The 15,747-nt window shown below is 38.5% G+C and overlaps 2 protein-coding genes across 2 annotated transcripts; both read left to right on the top strand.

Annotated features, from left to right (window-relative positions):
* Window positions 1-837: 837 nt before the first annotated feature.
* tnni1a (troponin I type 1a (skeletal, slow)) lies at window positions 838-5,169 on the top strand. The gene is made up of 8 exons (XM_042004540.1): window positions 838-953; window positions 2,490-2,521; window positions 2,639-2,645; window positions 2,777-2,818; window positions 3,015-3,146; window positions 3,479-3,568; window positions 3,716-3,892; window positions 4,476-5,169. The coding sequence occupies exons 2-8, from the start codon at window positions 2,508-2,510 to the stop codon at window positions 4,578-4,580; spliced, it is 567 nt and encodes a 188-aa protein (XP_041860474.1). The 5' UTR covers window positions 838-953; window positions 2,490-2,507; the 3' UTR covers window positions 4,581-5,169.
* Window positions 5,170-8,173: 3,004 nt separating this feature from the next.
* Window positions 8,174-15,570, top strand: lad1 (ladinin). Its single transcript, XM_042004500.1, has 14 exons — window positions 8,174-8,382; window positions 8,917-9,099; window positions 9,609-9,876; window positions 11,926-12,005; window positions 12,386-12,557; window positions 12,868-12,960; window positions 13,289-13,332; window positions 13,416-13,458; window positions 13,610-13,653; window positions 13,778-13,844; window positions 13,964-14,098; window positions 14,182-14,271; window positions 14,504-14,617; window positions 15,106-15,570. The coding sequence occupies exons 1-13, from the start codon at window positions 8,345-8,347 to the stop codon at window positions 14,600-14,602; spliced, it is 1,356 nt and encodes a 451-aa protein (XP_041860434.1). The 5' UTR covers window positions 8,174-8,344; the 3' UTR covers window positions 14,603-14,617; window positions 15,106-15,570.
* The last annotated feature ends 177 nt before the right edge of the window (window positions 15,571-15,747 follow it).

Genomic DNA, 15,747 nt, shown 5'->3' with positions numbered 1-15,747 from the left:
CAAGATTATGTTTCAAAATGTTTTACAATCCACACATAGCTCTTTGAATGCTTTCCCAGTTAGAGCTGCTGTGTGAGTGTTAAACCACTAGAGGTCTGTCTCTTCACTTTCCAATGTAAAACCTCTTTGTACAGATATTTGAATTGTGTGGGTATAATTAATCAATGCCTCTCCAGGGCTGCAGGATTCACAACTTCCAAGCATAGCTAATGCATTATCTTGGAATTTTCATTGCCTTCAGCTACACCATAACTATAATGACAGCCTTAGCATGCTCACTATGTGATGCTTGTTGCATATGAAACTACTGAGTGTGCCATATTTAATTGTGTAATGTGACTGGAAAATCTTTCAGTACATGTTGATTTATCATTCATGAATTTTCCATTATGCTTCTACAGAATGTGAAATTCTGGGCTGATAGCTCATACTGATTGTTGTTGTTGCTTATTCTCCCTTTAATGTCAGGACAACAATTAAGTATGTTTCATAAAAAAAGTGACTATAGTTCTTTGTATTTTTGAGCTTCGTTGTATCTTTGAACAAGCTGTGTTTGCCTTTCTTTCAGGAATAAATGGAAAATTCGAGTAGGAGGGGATGAATAAAAAAATGTATTTTTTCAACACTTTCACTACTTGCCAGTTTACAGTATGAATATTTGAGCTTTTCTAAGTTCTTTGGACTTTTGTCCTCCTTTGAGGTGCAGGAAAAAGCTTCTAACTGCTTGCCTCTGGTTTAGCTACATGAACGTGTGAAAGACAAATGGACAGAGCCAGATTACGTAGTACAGAGATGGGCTTGACTAATAATAGCCTCCCCTAACAAAAAAGACTGAGAGCCAGACATTGGGGTGGTGCAGTTAAATAGTAGGGAACCAAATTGTTGGGCTCATCTCTGAGCTGTCCATCCTGCCTCTGCTGTGGTTGCACCTCTGTCTTCTGTTACAGACGCAGGTAAGATTCCTTCATGGTGTGGTCTGTGAAAGTGCAGTGTTCAGCTTGTGTTGTAAAATACGAAGACAGCTTAGATGCAGAAATTTGCACCATTTTGGGGGAAAATCCCATTCTCTGATATCATTGTGCTTTGAAAATGTAATTGCCTCCAAATATGTAGTAATGCTTTTCACCTTATTATTTGAACATATTAAATGTTAGAGGAGACAAAGAGGTTGTCTTTTTAAAAAATATCTCATTTAGTTGGAATCTTGTTTTTCAAATTTCCAGCCAAGCCACTGCAGGATGATTGATGGAACAAATACAAACTCATGAATTTAAGTTTAAATCTGAACCCAAGAATTTCTTTCTTTTTTTTTTTTTTTTTTTTTTTTTAATTGTGAAGTTGGGTTACGAGTATTCACGAGTCACAGACAGTAAACCCCTGATCCATTCTGGGCACCCCAGAGCACAATCACCCTCCACAGCTGTCTATCAGATATCCCCTGGTCTATTTGGGGAGACAGGCCACTCTAAATTCCTCTTCCAGAGATAATCCTGAGGAGAAAGATGTGGATGAGGGATATAAGAGGAGGATGAGGGGTGGCTTTCAGTCTGGAATTTTCCAAATCTCCTGGAGCAGCTTGCAACTACATTATTCGAGGAGGTCTTATGCCACATCATTCACAACTGAGACCAAATAGCAAAATGGGAGACACACATAAACAGAAAGGGTGAGATAAGGTGAGACAGAGTGGGCGTGAGTGCAGCAAATTGTTGATTGATGAAAGGCAGAAGTGCATGAGGCTGAGGGGGTAGAGGGCTATATGTAGGGAGATGAAAAAAATGAAAACAGCACCATAAAGTCAAGCTGTCTAAACAAATTAGGCTAGTTAAAAATGCAAAAATTTTACTGTATGACTATTTTTTAATGTTTAGTTAAACATATTTCCAAAGCAAAATAGTCCACTATGATCTCTGCAGCTCTGCAAGTAAGATCGACTACAGTTGAGTTTGTCTATTTTTTCCCAATAAAAAATTTCATTATATTCTTCAGCAAATTGATTGTCAAAGCAAACCAGCAATGGAGTCAAAAGGTCTCAGTTGAAATAAAACTTATACTTTTAAATTTCTTAATTTCAACTTTTGTTTTAATCTTCCTTTTTATATATTTTATATTTTCTTTGCATCACAGAATATATTCCAATTTCCCACTCCATCCTTGTTCCCGTCTGCAACTTGTGGTTTACTCTGTGGTTTACCCTCAAACCACGTAATGCAACAAACTTCTGAAGATGTTCTTTTTAGGAGCAGTACTGTGGATTCAGATCGGGATCATGTCTAACATGACCAGAAAAAATATAGTTTGACAGTCAAGTGACAATAAAGCATTAAAGAGCCAGAGTGTCTCTGTCAGTGTGTAATCTTTCTGTATGACTGGTCTCTGTTCCACATTAAAGTATCAGCAGTGCAGACAGATAATCTGGCCCTACAACGGCTGATAGAAAACACTGCCAACTGGGTGTGTGTTTCTAATCTCTCTGGCTTCTCCTCTAGTGAGATCTCACCGGCAGGATGCCTGAGCATGTGTGAGTGATCAGGCCTTGTGTTCCTATTATAGATCATTTACCAACACAAAGACACAATACCAAAGCAGATACTGTTTGAGTTTTGCTTTTAAATTATGTCTTTTTTTTTCTTTGCAGGCAAGAGGTAAAACCATTTCACCACTGTTTAAAATTTTTCTTGTTGCAAAAATACAGAGAAACTATTTAGATTATGATGTTTAACTACCAGTGGACTACTCAGATCATATTTGTATTGATAATCATCTCTTTATACAGAGGAAACCAAAGATCTCAGCTTCAAGAAAGCTGATGCTCAAGGTAGGAACGATCATTAATCTGTTTTTTCTACAACTCCATCATGCAGTACACGTGTTTGGCCACAAGATGGCAGTAAAGATGAACAAATATCCTTAAAAATACATATGCAAGATGCTTGACCGTTTCACTTATCATAGAAGATAAATACAAAGCCCACATGTGCTTTGCTAGTATTCAGTACAATTTGTTTGTGCAGAGCCTGATGGTGGCAAAGGCTAAGGAGGAACTAGAGCAGGAGATCATTGTCAAAGAAGAGGAAAAACAAAAGTATTTGGGAGAGAAAGCTCCACCTCTAACCATCAGCAGTCTAAGTGCTGCTCAGCTGCAGGTAACTCATCCTGAAATCCCCTGAATTCTCCACTTCTTTTCTCCTTTCACTTCTCAACAATGCAAAGAGTAGCAAAGCTAAGAAGCTACATCTCCTGTTTTACTACTGAAAACACACATCTGTTCCTCCTTCTCCTCATTCAAAACCAATTAATCTCCAAATGTATGTATGTTTTTCCCAAAAAAAAAAAAAAAAAACTCAATTAGATCAAATGAGCAAAATCCAAGCACACCCTCAGGAGAATTTAAGCACTGAAAATCAGCTAAAACAACAATTCAAAATAAGCTCTTACAACACCATTAGTTTTCACTTCTGTCTGTGTGTGTGTTTAGGACCTCTGCAGAGAACTCCATGCCAAGATAGACGTGGTTGATGAGGAGCGATATGATATTGAAGCCAAAGTCATGCTCAACACACGTGAGGTGGGTGCACATTTTTTTACAAGCTCACTTCTGATTTTAAAACTAAAGAAATAACATCTCACATTAAAAACTTCCAGGAGGCAGGCCCATAGGAAACTCTTAGAGCTCTAACAGAAAACATCTGCTGATTCTCTGTCCCTGTGTCAGATTAAAGACCTGAACATCAAGGTGTTGGACCTCAGGGGGAAATTCAAGAGGCCTAATCTTCGACGTGTCCGTGTCTCTGCTGATGCCATTCTTCGCTCACTGCTGGGTTCCAAGCATAAAGTCTCCATGGACCTTCGAGCCAATCTCAAGTCTGTCAAGAAAGATGACACTGAGAAGGTGTGTAGATGGGAAAAAGAGAATATGCAAACATGAATGTACTTTAGACACAAAACACAACCAAATCAGCCCAAGAAAATTGTTGGCAGCTGTTAGGTTTAGTGACATCATAGTATAATCCCATGGAGCATCTGACAACTGTATTTATCTGTGTGAAAGGTGTGTTAAAGATATCATGTTGTGGGCCAATGCAGGGTGGTGACTGTATGTAAGAGGAGGTGCAGCATACAATACAATGATCCCATTGTACAGAGGAGAGTAGCCTTTGTAACTGGCTCTGCTCACAGGTCAGTGTGTATATGTGTGTGCACATGAGCAGTTAGTCTTTCTGTGTGGGTGTCTCCATGTGCATTAACACAAGGAAACCAGTTATTCTAGTACAATTATTCAGTATTCTCTCAGGGGATTTCCATTTTATAGCATGCTCTCAAAGGTTTAGCTAAGCAAAGAGATTTTCTGAACCTGTTTTTTTTTTTTTTTTTTTGTTGCTGTTGTTGTTTTTTTCACAGTTTGGACAAAAGTTGTTCTCGGTCTTTTATACAAACTTTGACATTGTGCAACTATCTCCTTTATCCATCTGCAGAAGAGGCCAGTGGAGGACAGTGACTGGAGGAAGAATGTGGAGGCCATGTCAGGGATGGAGGGAAGGAAGAAGATGTTTGATGCTGCTAAAGGTTCAGCTCAGTGAAGTCAGAACCTCAGCAGATGTCACATGAACGACATCCCTCATCCAAATTTGCGCTGCCTCCGTTTTCTATTTCATGCTGTCATCACTGGTCGGATCATGCCATGGAGACAAGAATATGATCTCACTTTCCTCAAAGGTTTTCTACCCAATAATTTGCATTTCAGCTAAGTTTACTTACTATATAGAATAATCAGATTTTTCTTATAATAAAGAATGATTATCTTTTAATTATAAAAATAATTTTCATAATTAAATCAGGTATAATTATATAATCTATACCTGACATTATAACCTCAGATATTCATGCTACTATTTTTGCAAAGAAATGTCAACTTTACATTTTTAAAAATTCAAACTTGGATAAAATCATATCTCAGACAAAACTGCTGATATAATCTTACTACATTGCAAATTTGTTGTTTTTGCTTGGAAATTAATTGTAACCGTGTGTTGTGAATGTAAAAATTTAGCAAAATAATGTACATTTCATCAGTTGGATTGAGTAAAAATGTATTAAACCAATGAATAACATAAAAAGCCTCTAAAAAATAAAATAAAATAAAAGCATTTGTTACTACTTGCTCCATTCAATTAAAGTCTCCACATGTACTTCAAAAGACCACACTCTGCCCAAAATTATTAACTTCTCAGTTAAACCAATTCAACTGCTCAAAACAAAAGATCTCCTGCTTCACTTCAGCAGATTTTATTAAACATTAACTCATCGTGTTCAACATTAGAATACAAAATAATAATAATAAATAATAATTCTTTTTCATTACTTCTTGCTACTGCAGCTTTCAAAGCGATCCCCAACTGTGTTTATCCATGATTTGTGTGAATTTGTGTGTGAGTAGCCTGTGACAAAATGTTTCGTAATATATTTTTAATTTAAATTAAAAACTTTGATAATAAAATAATAACTTAGGTTATGTAACACACTGCTCAGTAAACAGTAAAGGCACACATAATGATTAGCACGCAAATCAAAGTCAGTCACATTTCTGGGATATTAATCTGTCCAGTTAGGAAGTAACGCTGATTGTGAATCAACTTTACCTGCTGTTGTACAAATAGAACAGGTGAAAATGAGAGGCAATGAGCAAGACAACTGCTATAAAGGAAAGGTCCTGCAGGTGGTGGCCACAGACCATTTTCCTGTCTTCATCCTTTCTGGCTGATTTTTGGTCACTGTTGCATTTTGCCAGCACCCTCACTATGAAGCATGTCTGCAACCCACAGAAGTTGCTCAGGTAGTGCAGCTCATTCAGCTGGCACATCGGTTTGTGATGTGGCAAAAAGGGTAGCTGTGTCTCCCAGCACGGCGTTGAGAACATGAAGGAGATGCCAGGAGACATGGAGGAGGCCGCAGTAGGAAAACAAGCAAGCAACCGGACCGCTATCAGCTCCATTGTGCAAAAAGAAACAGGAGGAGCACTGTCAGAACCCTACAAAATTACCTCTAGCAGGCATGTTTCTATTCAACTATCAGAAACAGTCTCCATGAGGGTGGTATGAGGGCCAGATGTCCTCAAGTGGGGCCTGTGCTCACATCCCAACATGTACAGCCCAAATGGAAAACATCAGAATTGGCAAATTCTCAGCTGGTGCCTGGTGATCTTCACAGATGAGATCAGGTTCATGTTGAGAGCATGTGACAGATGTGAGAGAGGCTGGAGACACCGTGGAGAACATTCTGTTGCCTGAAACATCCTCCAGTGTGGCCAGTCAGGCAGTGAATCAGTCTGGGGAGGGATATTCTTGGAGGGCTGCACAGACCTCCATTTGGTAGCCAGAAATACCCTGGACACTAATATCCTCAGAGCCATTGTCACACCATATGCTGCTGCAGTGGGACCTGGGTTCAAGCTCCTCTGGCAACAAACATCAACCAAGTGTAACACTGTTTTTTACTTTTGGACTTTGTTTTCTCTAGTTTTTTTTTTTTTTTTTTTTTTTGTTTGTTTAGTTTTGTTTTGTTTTTTGTTTTTTTTTCATTGTAGATAGTGGATTTTATTCTTAAAATTTTGTACTTGTCTTCTGCAGAATTATTTGTTACCTTTGGGGATAATAGCTGAGCTAAGAGAGCTCGGAGATGTCCTATGTACATATATATATATATATATATATATATATATATATATATATATATATATATATGTCAGAATCATTGTAGGGCAAAAGGTATCCACCTGTGAGGCAGGGGTACAGTCAGATAGACTGCAGCAGGGGAATAAAACTGTCCAGGTCATCATCAGTAACCATGTACAGAGCATCATGACTGCAATACTAACAATAGTGAGTCACCACAGAACTGTAGATGTACATGTTCACACACATATAAACACAAAATAAACTAAAAGTAGCTTAGCTCAATGCTATTACACTACATTAGAGAATGTAAGGTGAGCACACTGAAATCATAAACTCAAACCAAGAACTCCAAGATATTTGTCACACAGGAAAAATCTGCAATTGAGCAACATGTCAATTTGTGCTTTTAAGCGGCTGGAATGTTCTCATCACAGCAATAAAAGAGTCTTCTTTAGCTACAGTCTGTTTTGCATGCTCATAAAACACAAAACACTCCTCCCACACTTTATTATAATTGCCTTATCTAGTCGGATGAAAGGAGCAACTGTCATGTGCCAATAAATAAAATTCTCATGCTTTAATCTCTATCTAACTTTGAATGATTAAGTCATCCCTAAAATATCATGCAACAATAATTTCTGGTTCAGGCACAATGACAACATTTACGTGCTGAGGGCCCATACTTTACAAACACACAAGGCTTTGTTGGTGTTTTGAATGATAAAGCTCTGGTGCATGACTTTCTTCTTTGGCCAGTGTGTGACATGCAAAGTAGTTCTGCAAGATATCATCTTAATGATGTAGCCACCCTTCTCCAAATATGAGTGAAGCTAGTCATGTTTGTACTTGCACACAGAAAAAGACAGAAGAATCTAGTAATCAGTTTTTAGATCAACCTGTTAATAGTGGCTACAAAGTCTGCTCTTTTTATTGCAGGTGCATGTGTGATATATAAAGCCAACTAAGGTCTATGATTATTACGTGTGTATGTGGTGTGCGTGTGTGTGTTTGTGTGTGCATGTCTGTTTTGGACTGAGGCTGGGTCAGAGTCCGACACAGTTGTGAGAGGTGTGGCCTCTCACAACAGAGCAAACAGTTACAGTCTGTAAATAGACTTACCGCCAATTATGACAAGACACTAGTTAGAAATGCATTGTTTCACACATGCACACACTCCAACTGATAGCTTATTTAGTCCACAATGGTTTTGTGTTAATTTCTATTGTGCACCATTTATTTTCTTCTAGGCACAACATAAAACAAAGCTTTCTGCTATTTACACAGTAGTTAATTGTGCAGTGTTATATCAGTATTGTTTAGTTATTATTTCTTGTTGTTCTTTATCTATAAGAATAAGAATAACTTTATTTGTTACATCACATTGTGGCACTTGAATAAACTTGGTTAACTTGTGGCATGACACAGTCATCACATTTGCCTCACTTCCACCATACAAGGAGAAACTCTCCAGCTCGCTCTCCCCACCCCCTCTCTGTCAGGTAGGAACCTCACCTTTGTGGTCATGTGACATCTCTATGAGCCGTACCGGGCTAAAGGTGGACTGATTTGTGTCGCACTGAGTGTAATGCGACTGCTGCCATCAGAGTGTCAGTCAGTTTATATTTTCCTGTCGTCTGTGAGTGAGGTGGAAGCTTTTTCTTTCCTACAACATGTCTATCAGTCGGAAAAACTGGTCGGCTTTGTCCAGGTAAGACTAAAGCTGTCACACCTGCAGTTGCTGCTTTTTGGCAGCAGATTTAATGTAAATGTGTCTTGCTTCACTCTTGCAGCCTAGCACTTTGTCCTCAACTGTAAGATTATAATCTTTAAGCTGCATTTGGGGATATCACAGTTTACAGCTGTGCACTTTTCACCCTCCTTTGATGTCATTGTTATTATAACTGGCACTTTTTACTTTTTAAGCTGTGAGAAAACTGGTTATTGTTGTACTGCTTTTCCTCTGAAGTAATGTGTTCACCCAGAGGAAAGTTTTGCTTTCAGTTGCTTTTCAACTGTCTGTACCAGCACAAATATTACAAGTTTTTTTTTCCAACATGATGCACATTACTACTATTAAATTTACTTAGAGGAAAAACCCTAATTGTGGTTACTCATAAAAAGGTTAATATGTTTAATACAAGTGTAATCATTCCTTTTTCTAAAACCAAATTTTAGAGTGAAATATGTTGATCATTTGGACACTGCTTTGAAAGTGTTTATCATGTGTTCTACACTTCCTTAGCCTAGCACGTCAGTGGACGGTGGAGGATGAAGAGGAAGTAGAGAGGGAAAAGAGGAGGAGGGTGAAGAGCAGCAGCACTGCCGATCCAGATAGTGACTCCAGCCCTGCACCTATCAGCTCATCCACCAGTGATGGCCCCTCTGGGACAGAAACCTCCAATGAGACATCCAAGGGTCTCAGCAGGTTGTTCTCATAGTATAGATAGATAAACAAATAAATATGGCTCTATTGTAGGTGTGTGCTCTCTTTTTAACTATGACTAACCCATATTTTAGTCCCATTCTCTCTAATTTTCTTTATTTGCAGCATAGAATTGTCAACACACACAATTATAAAAAGTATAAATCAGCCCACTGTGATTGTACACCTTCTTAGCTAAATTTCAAGCATACAGAGACAAGATATATACAGTTTCACCCCATGTGAGTGTTTCACTTGCATACTTTTCGAACACCTGATACTGTAATGCATGAAAAGCTGTCAAAACACTGACCGCTGAGTACCAGGAAACAGTCTTCAAAGAGAGAGAGGAACTGTAGATCCTTTTATTGGAGAAACCTGAGCAGATATAGGGCTGACAGATCTTTTGGCTTCTCTCTGGAGACTATGCATCATACTGTATGTTTTAGTTATAAAACGTGTGTGTGTGTGGTGTTTTTTTAATTGTTGTTTTTTATGCATGTGTGTGTCAGTGTGGAGCAGATGCAGCTGGACTTTGTGGAGATGCTGCGAGTGCGAGATGAAAAGCGAAGGATGAGACATGTGGAGACGCTGAGACAACAGAAGGAGGAAGGGGAGGAAAATGCAGAGGGCAGCGGAGCAGGAGAAGGTGGTGGCAGGGTGGTGTTACTGGGGGAGCTGGATGAGGACAAGAGTTTTGTGTTCAAACAACAAACACCCCTTAAAACATCCACCTCTAGTCCTAGCAGCAACAGCAGAACTAACATGGCAAACAGACAGGTAAGCTGTAGTTACTCGTTACATTCCAGCAAAGCAAAAGAATCTTATTGAACAAAGTTTATGATTCTACACTGAAATTGGATAAATTTTTTGTCTAAGTTTCTGTTTAAATAAAAAAGAGGTAACACAAAGGACATAGAGCTCAAGTTCTTGCATTTACAATTTTCTAAACTGGAATTCGTGGGGCAGCACTTTAATGCAAAGTCCCATGCTCAGCAGCAGATGAGACATGCCCTCGCCCTGCAGTTATTTTTACGACAGAGAAGAAACAAGGACTCACGTCTAAAGAAGTGTATTGATCTTTTTCTGTGCGAGAGTTGCAGGTGAATGATAGATAAACAAATACAGGACTAATGACTACAGTTGATGAAACTTCATAAAACTGTGAGGTCACTAGTCATGTTGTCAACAATGCGTTTTTCACATTCTTTTGCATTAAAAAAGGTGAAATCTTAAAAAAAAAAAAAAAAGAAAGAAAAAAAATCTATTTTACTAGAGCCTCATGATTGCTTGAGGTGTTTTTTTTTTTTTTGTTTGTTTTTTTTTTGTTTTTTTCTTTTTTTCTTTCTGGAATGTAAACGGTGGATTGGAGCCATCTTCTTATGCAAGAATAGCGACTACTTTATCTTACTGATCGCATGAAGTATTGAATGTTTCCGCTTCCAGAGGAAAAATATGGCTAACAATCAATGACATGAACGAATAATCAATGTTCACAATTACCAAATAAATCCTAAAAAAAAAGTACCTTTGTCATATATGACCAAATTGACTAATTTTGCTTTTGATAAGTGACCAATACCCAGTTTAATACAGCCATTTCTGTTGTAGCCTATATTGCTACCTAATGATGAACCTAGTAAATTATAAAAATTAATTATAAAAATAAATCTAAAGCGTTTTTGCATTAGTGCATTTTAATGAAACTGAATCCTTTGTCATGTAATGAAGGTGTTGTTGGGACATATTAACAGAAATCTTAGCCTGCTGATGGTTTCAAAGGAAGAGTAAAGAAACAGTAAAAATCTCTGGAAAGAGTCGTTTGGTGACGTTGAGCTGTGAGATGATTCTTTGGACCAAACAAGTGAACACACACACACACACACACACACTGTTTGAATGACCTCAACTGACAGCATGATTAAAACTGACCTTCTGAACTTTCTTTTGTAACAGTCAAATCTTTTCATAAGTCAGGTGGACACATGCTGTTACAAATCTTTACTCACAGTCTATTAATGCTTCACCGGGTCATAACACTATGTCACCAGTACTGTGGTTAATCACAGTTATCTGTTACCCCACGCAGCGGGAGAACTGTGTTAATCATTTTCTAGTTTCTCCAACAGCTAAAGCTAAACACCGATCATTCAGGTTGATTAGCCCAGTTGTCAGCAAGCAAGGTTGTTTTGTGGCCGCTGACCATTTCTGGTGAACTTATACTTTGATTTCAATTTCCAGATTTCACCCAGTTTTGATTTTGTGTATTTGAGACAATCTGGGCTGAGAATGAACTAATTTTACATTTGTTGTAACTATGCGCCACTTGTGTTGTGGTTTGGACTAGATGTAGACCTTGCCCAGCATCATCACCCAGACTTAAGATGCATCTTGTTGTATCTGGACTGAGTTATTTCCACTAGCTGCTAGGCATTTTTCTTTTTACCCACAGAAAAACATGTTACATCTTTGGATCATGCTGACCAACATTTATGCATCATGCACAAACAATTTTGGTCATTTTCTTGCTAAAACATGCATTTAAATTTGATCCATATAGTAAGTCTCCCTTTCATTTTATAGACTTGGACTCCTCCTGTGAATACATTGTCCATGCAAATCTAACTAAAACTCTGATAAGATGTACTTAAGGTCATATTTTGAACTTTATCTGTTGTTAAATATGTAGGCAGAGCCATTTCATTATATCTGCAAATATGGCTATAACTGCACAGTGTTATGTAATGCAAGGTGTGTCTCATGTGCAGCACAAGCTTGTATTCTGTGTGCTTATACTGATTCTCATATTTCTGATCTTTTCTCTTTAAGCATGAAAATGGAGAGTCGTCGAGAAGCGACCCTGACCCTCAGCCCAAATCGGTTACAAGCCCAGCTCGCAAGTTTGTCAGGTTAATGACATTTTCTGGTTCTTTCTTTCACTTATCAATAGTTATATGTGGACTGAGCATTTTTCAGTAGATCAAATTTATTAGTTATAATAACACATGTATTTACTTTATTCAGTAACTTATTAAGGCATTCTCACACAAACAGACTGCTGCTCTGTGAAATAGCTGAGAAAAGACAAGTGCTGGTAGCTTTGGTTTTCCCTTTTGGATAAAAGTTATTGATTACATCATTTTATTGTTTTGATAGACCCTTGCATCTCCTATAGGACATTTTTTACCCTCATGTAAACATAACAAAGCTGTAAACACAAAATACTTTTGTATTTCTTCAGGGCATCTTCAGCTGATTTTTAAGCTTGATCATATTTGGTGTATTGCAGTTCTATGTCCATCTCCCTCGACAAGACTCCATCTGCCAGCGGTCGCACAACTCCCATGAGCCCTTGCTCTCCTACGGCCACCTTGTCGCCTCGAGAGCAATGGCCTCCATCGTGCCAGAGTCCCTCACCTCAAGGAGCACAAAGCCCTGTTCAGAACGGACACGCGCAAGAGGTTGTTCAGCATACAAATATACTGTCAGATGACACCATTTACAGCTTTATCGCTGCTTCATGTTTTGCTTGTCAAATAGACTGAAAAGTGATATTTAAGTGTTGTCGCCACGGCTCAACAGTGTAGTAAAAGAAACAGCATCCTCTGGTGTTTAAAGGCTAAAAATTACCATCTTTGTAATAGCTTAATTATAACCAATATCTACAGCTCATCCGTCCAAAATGGAAAGAAAATATGTTCACTCGAGCTCATCTGCATTTTGACTAGGAAGACATCCTACAGCAGGAAATTAATCTATTCTTTATCTCAGACCAGTTTGAATGGCCGTTCCACCAATGACAACTTTGAACAAGCGGCCAAACCTGCCTTCGCCAGACAGAGCTCCAGGACCATATCTTTTAGGGTAAACACACACACACATGCACACATCCTGCATGAGCACATCCTCCTGGCCAAATGCCAACATGAACTTTTCCCCATTTGACTGTTAAAACATGATGCGTTAATCTTGCATCAGCTGTCAGACTATCAGCTCAGGATTATTTGCTTGTGTCACTCAAGCTGTGCGGTTCTGTTATTAGCTGAAGCAACATTTACCTGCTGACTGCCTACTTAGTTAACACCCAAACGGATCACAGGAGAGGAGATGACTACGGACTAGCTGCTGACTTTTAGGTATCTGTAAGGACTACAGGACAGACACCAACTCATTTAGGCTTGTTCTTCTGCAGATGATGAGAAAGAAAGAAGAGGAGAGTGCACCGCTGCAAAGGAGGTAAACAAGCATCCTTGTCTGTGTTTTGACTGTTTGTATCTGCTTCCCTCTGTGTGATTGCTGACTGCTTTACTCTGTTGTAGTGCAAGTGTACGAATGGCCTCCAAGAAATTTGAATATAACACAGTAAGAGAACAAAACATTTTTGTTGTACTTCATTTAATGTGACACCGTTAATTTGTTGCTCGACACTTACAACATTCTTTATGTGAAATCATAGAGGTATAAATAAAAAAAAACAGGTGTTAACTTAGACTTCTGACTTCTCTTTTGATAGGACCAAAATGAAGATGAGGACAAAACATCGTCTTTCCAGAGAAAGTGTGTTTGTTTAAGTCAATTTTTCCACCATTTAAGCGTTTTTTTGTTGGCATTGCTGTTTAATATTTTAATCATAAGTCAGTGTGAGTGATAACAGCTGCTTTCATGTATTCGGTCTTTGCAGCTCAAGGCAAAGGATTTCATCCAGATCCATCCGAGAGAAGATGGAGAGACTGGCTCAGGCAGCACAGGTCAGAATCTCAGCTCACATTGCACAGTAGTCATGGACAGATTAGGTACACATCAGCTTCAAATATGAGGGGTTTTTTATTATTTTTATGTTTTTTATCTGATCCTCTAATGTTCTCAGAAATCCGAACTGGCACGATCTCCAGATGTGACCCAGAGGACCTTGTTCCTGCTGGAAGAGGTCTCCAGGAAGAGGAGCCTCTTTGAAAAAGAGCAGCCGACACAAAGTCCCACCAGCCCGGGAGTTTCCAGACAAGTAAAATCATGAACAAAATCACTTTTGCATCAGATGTGCTTGTACTCCAAAGTAACAGATTACTTTCTTGTTTATTTTATCAGGAATTCCGGAGCTTCACTTCAGGAATGTCAGATCGCGTCAACCGCTTGCTCAATAAATCCAACCAAACTGGGTCATCATTCAATCCTTCTGTAAGGTTAACCTTCGTAGAGGGTGTCATAACTGTGTTTTTACATGCCTGTTAAAACTGCAGCATCTGGAAGCCAGGGGGCAGTAGCACTCTGTAGGCAGCTGTGTGTCCTGGTTGAACAGGATATAGCTTGTAGTTCCTGTTGCTTCTTCTGTGCAGTTTGTTGATTTTTTTATTTATTTCATTTTGTTTTATTTATTTATTTATTTATTTATTTATTTATTTTTTTGTAGGACTTGAGACACGTGGACATCACCAGTAAGAAGAGTTTGTTTGAGAACAGAAGGGAGGACAGTGTTTCAAATGTCAGCCCTGAAAAAACTCACAAGTGAAGGACACACATTAAGGTACTGACCCATGTTGGATGGTCATTGCTATGGAAACAGCTTTAACAGCTCCTAAATTAAGAAAAAAGAAATAGAAAATGGGTAACACTAACATTACAAGAACCTTTGTTTGCCAGCTTGCTGTTAAACACACAGGAATTTGACTTTTGCATTAACCCCATCTGAGGACACACTTCAAGCACTGAGAAGTTTAAGCACACACACACACTAGAGAAAGTGAACACACATAACAATAGACACCTGTAGTTAAAGTGCCTGGGATGTAACTTAAGAAGTTGGGTAACTTGCTCAGGGAGGCTGGGTGGGCAACACACTGGCCCACATTTTACCAGCTGGCCAGGGAGCAAACCTGCTACCTTCAGGTCCCAAGTCCCTCCTCTGGCCTCAAAGCCCCATTTTACTACTATTAATTATTGTTTAAAATGAATAGATTTTAAATTAAGTTTTCATCTGATGATGAATGCCTGAATCTGTTCCTGTATTCACAGGAGAGGCAAAAATCTGGACAATCAATGGATGCTGTGACTGCTTTGCTTCTTTATTTTATTTTTTATTCACCGCCAAAGCACACAGGACAAGCAGAAGTGTAAGCATGTTGAGTTTTAGCTTCATATAAATGATGAAAAGAGGATTTTGCTTTTACAGTTAGGAAGCTTCCATCAAACATATAATCTCATTTATTAAAATACCAGAGAAAGATGTTTGAACGCTGTTAAATAAAGTGAAAATGCAGTGATGTTTGGTAGAAACTCTTCAGCTTTTAACTTTGAATGACTTTTTCAAGCACTTTAAACATATAAAAGTTGTCGTGCTTTCAGTTGATGCTCGCCTTTATTGAATTCTTGACCTGTAATTTTGTTTTCATCAAATCTGCCAAAATTAATTTTTGTTTTCTCTTTTATCTGGAGTGATGGACAGAATGCTTGTCTGAAGAATAAAATGTTTTACTAATACACATGTCAGCCGTGACTTTCTTTTAATTGCTTCAAGTCGAAAATGTTAACATAAACTTAGATCTTTCTCAGAGGAGGAAGGAGATGCAGATAGATGCATGTCTGCATTTTGTCCGTGGCAGGGTGCCATATAAGGGTTAGAGCATGTGTGTGTGTGTGTGTGTGTGTGTGTGTGCG

Source organism: Melanotaenia boesemani, chromosome 13, assembly GCF_017639745.1.
Source record: "Melanotaenia boesemani isolate fMelBoe1 chromosome 13, fMelBoe1.pri, whole genome shotgun sequence".
In the NCBI taxonomy this organism is placed as follows: Eukaryota; Metazoa; Chordata; class Actinopteri; order Atheriniformes; family Melanotaeniidae; genus Melanotaenia; species Melanotaenia boesemani.
The sequence above is the reverse complement of the archived record's forward strand: the minus strand, read 5'-3'. Positions and strand labels throughout refer to the sequence as shown.

Excerpts from the sequence above, each read along its gene's own strand:
- lad1 (XM_042004500.1), top strand. The coding sequence starts at position 8,345 with ATGTCTATCAGTCGGAAAAACTGGTCGGCTTTGTCCAG. Across the intron at positions 12,558-12,867 it reads AGAACGGACACGCGCAAGAG|ACCAGTTTGAATGGCCGTTC; the intron begins GTTGTTCAGCAT and ends TCTTTATCTCAG. Across the intron at positions 12,961-13,288 it reads CCAGGACCATATCTTTTAGG|ATGATGAGAAAGAAAGAAGA; the intron begins GTAAACACACAC and ends GTTCTTCTGCAG.
- tnni1a (XM_042004540.1), top strand. Across the intron at positions 2,819-3,014 it reads CAAGAAAGCTGATGCTCAAG|AGCCTGATGGTGGCAAAGGC; the intron begins GTAGGAACGATC and ends TTGTTTGTGCAG. Across the intron at positions 3,893-4,475 it reads AGAAAGATGACACTGAGAAG|AAGAGGCCAGTGGAGGACAG; the intron begins GTGTGTAGATGG and ends ATCCATCTGCAG.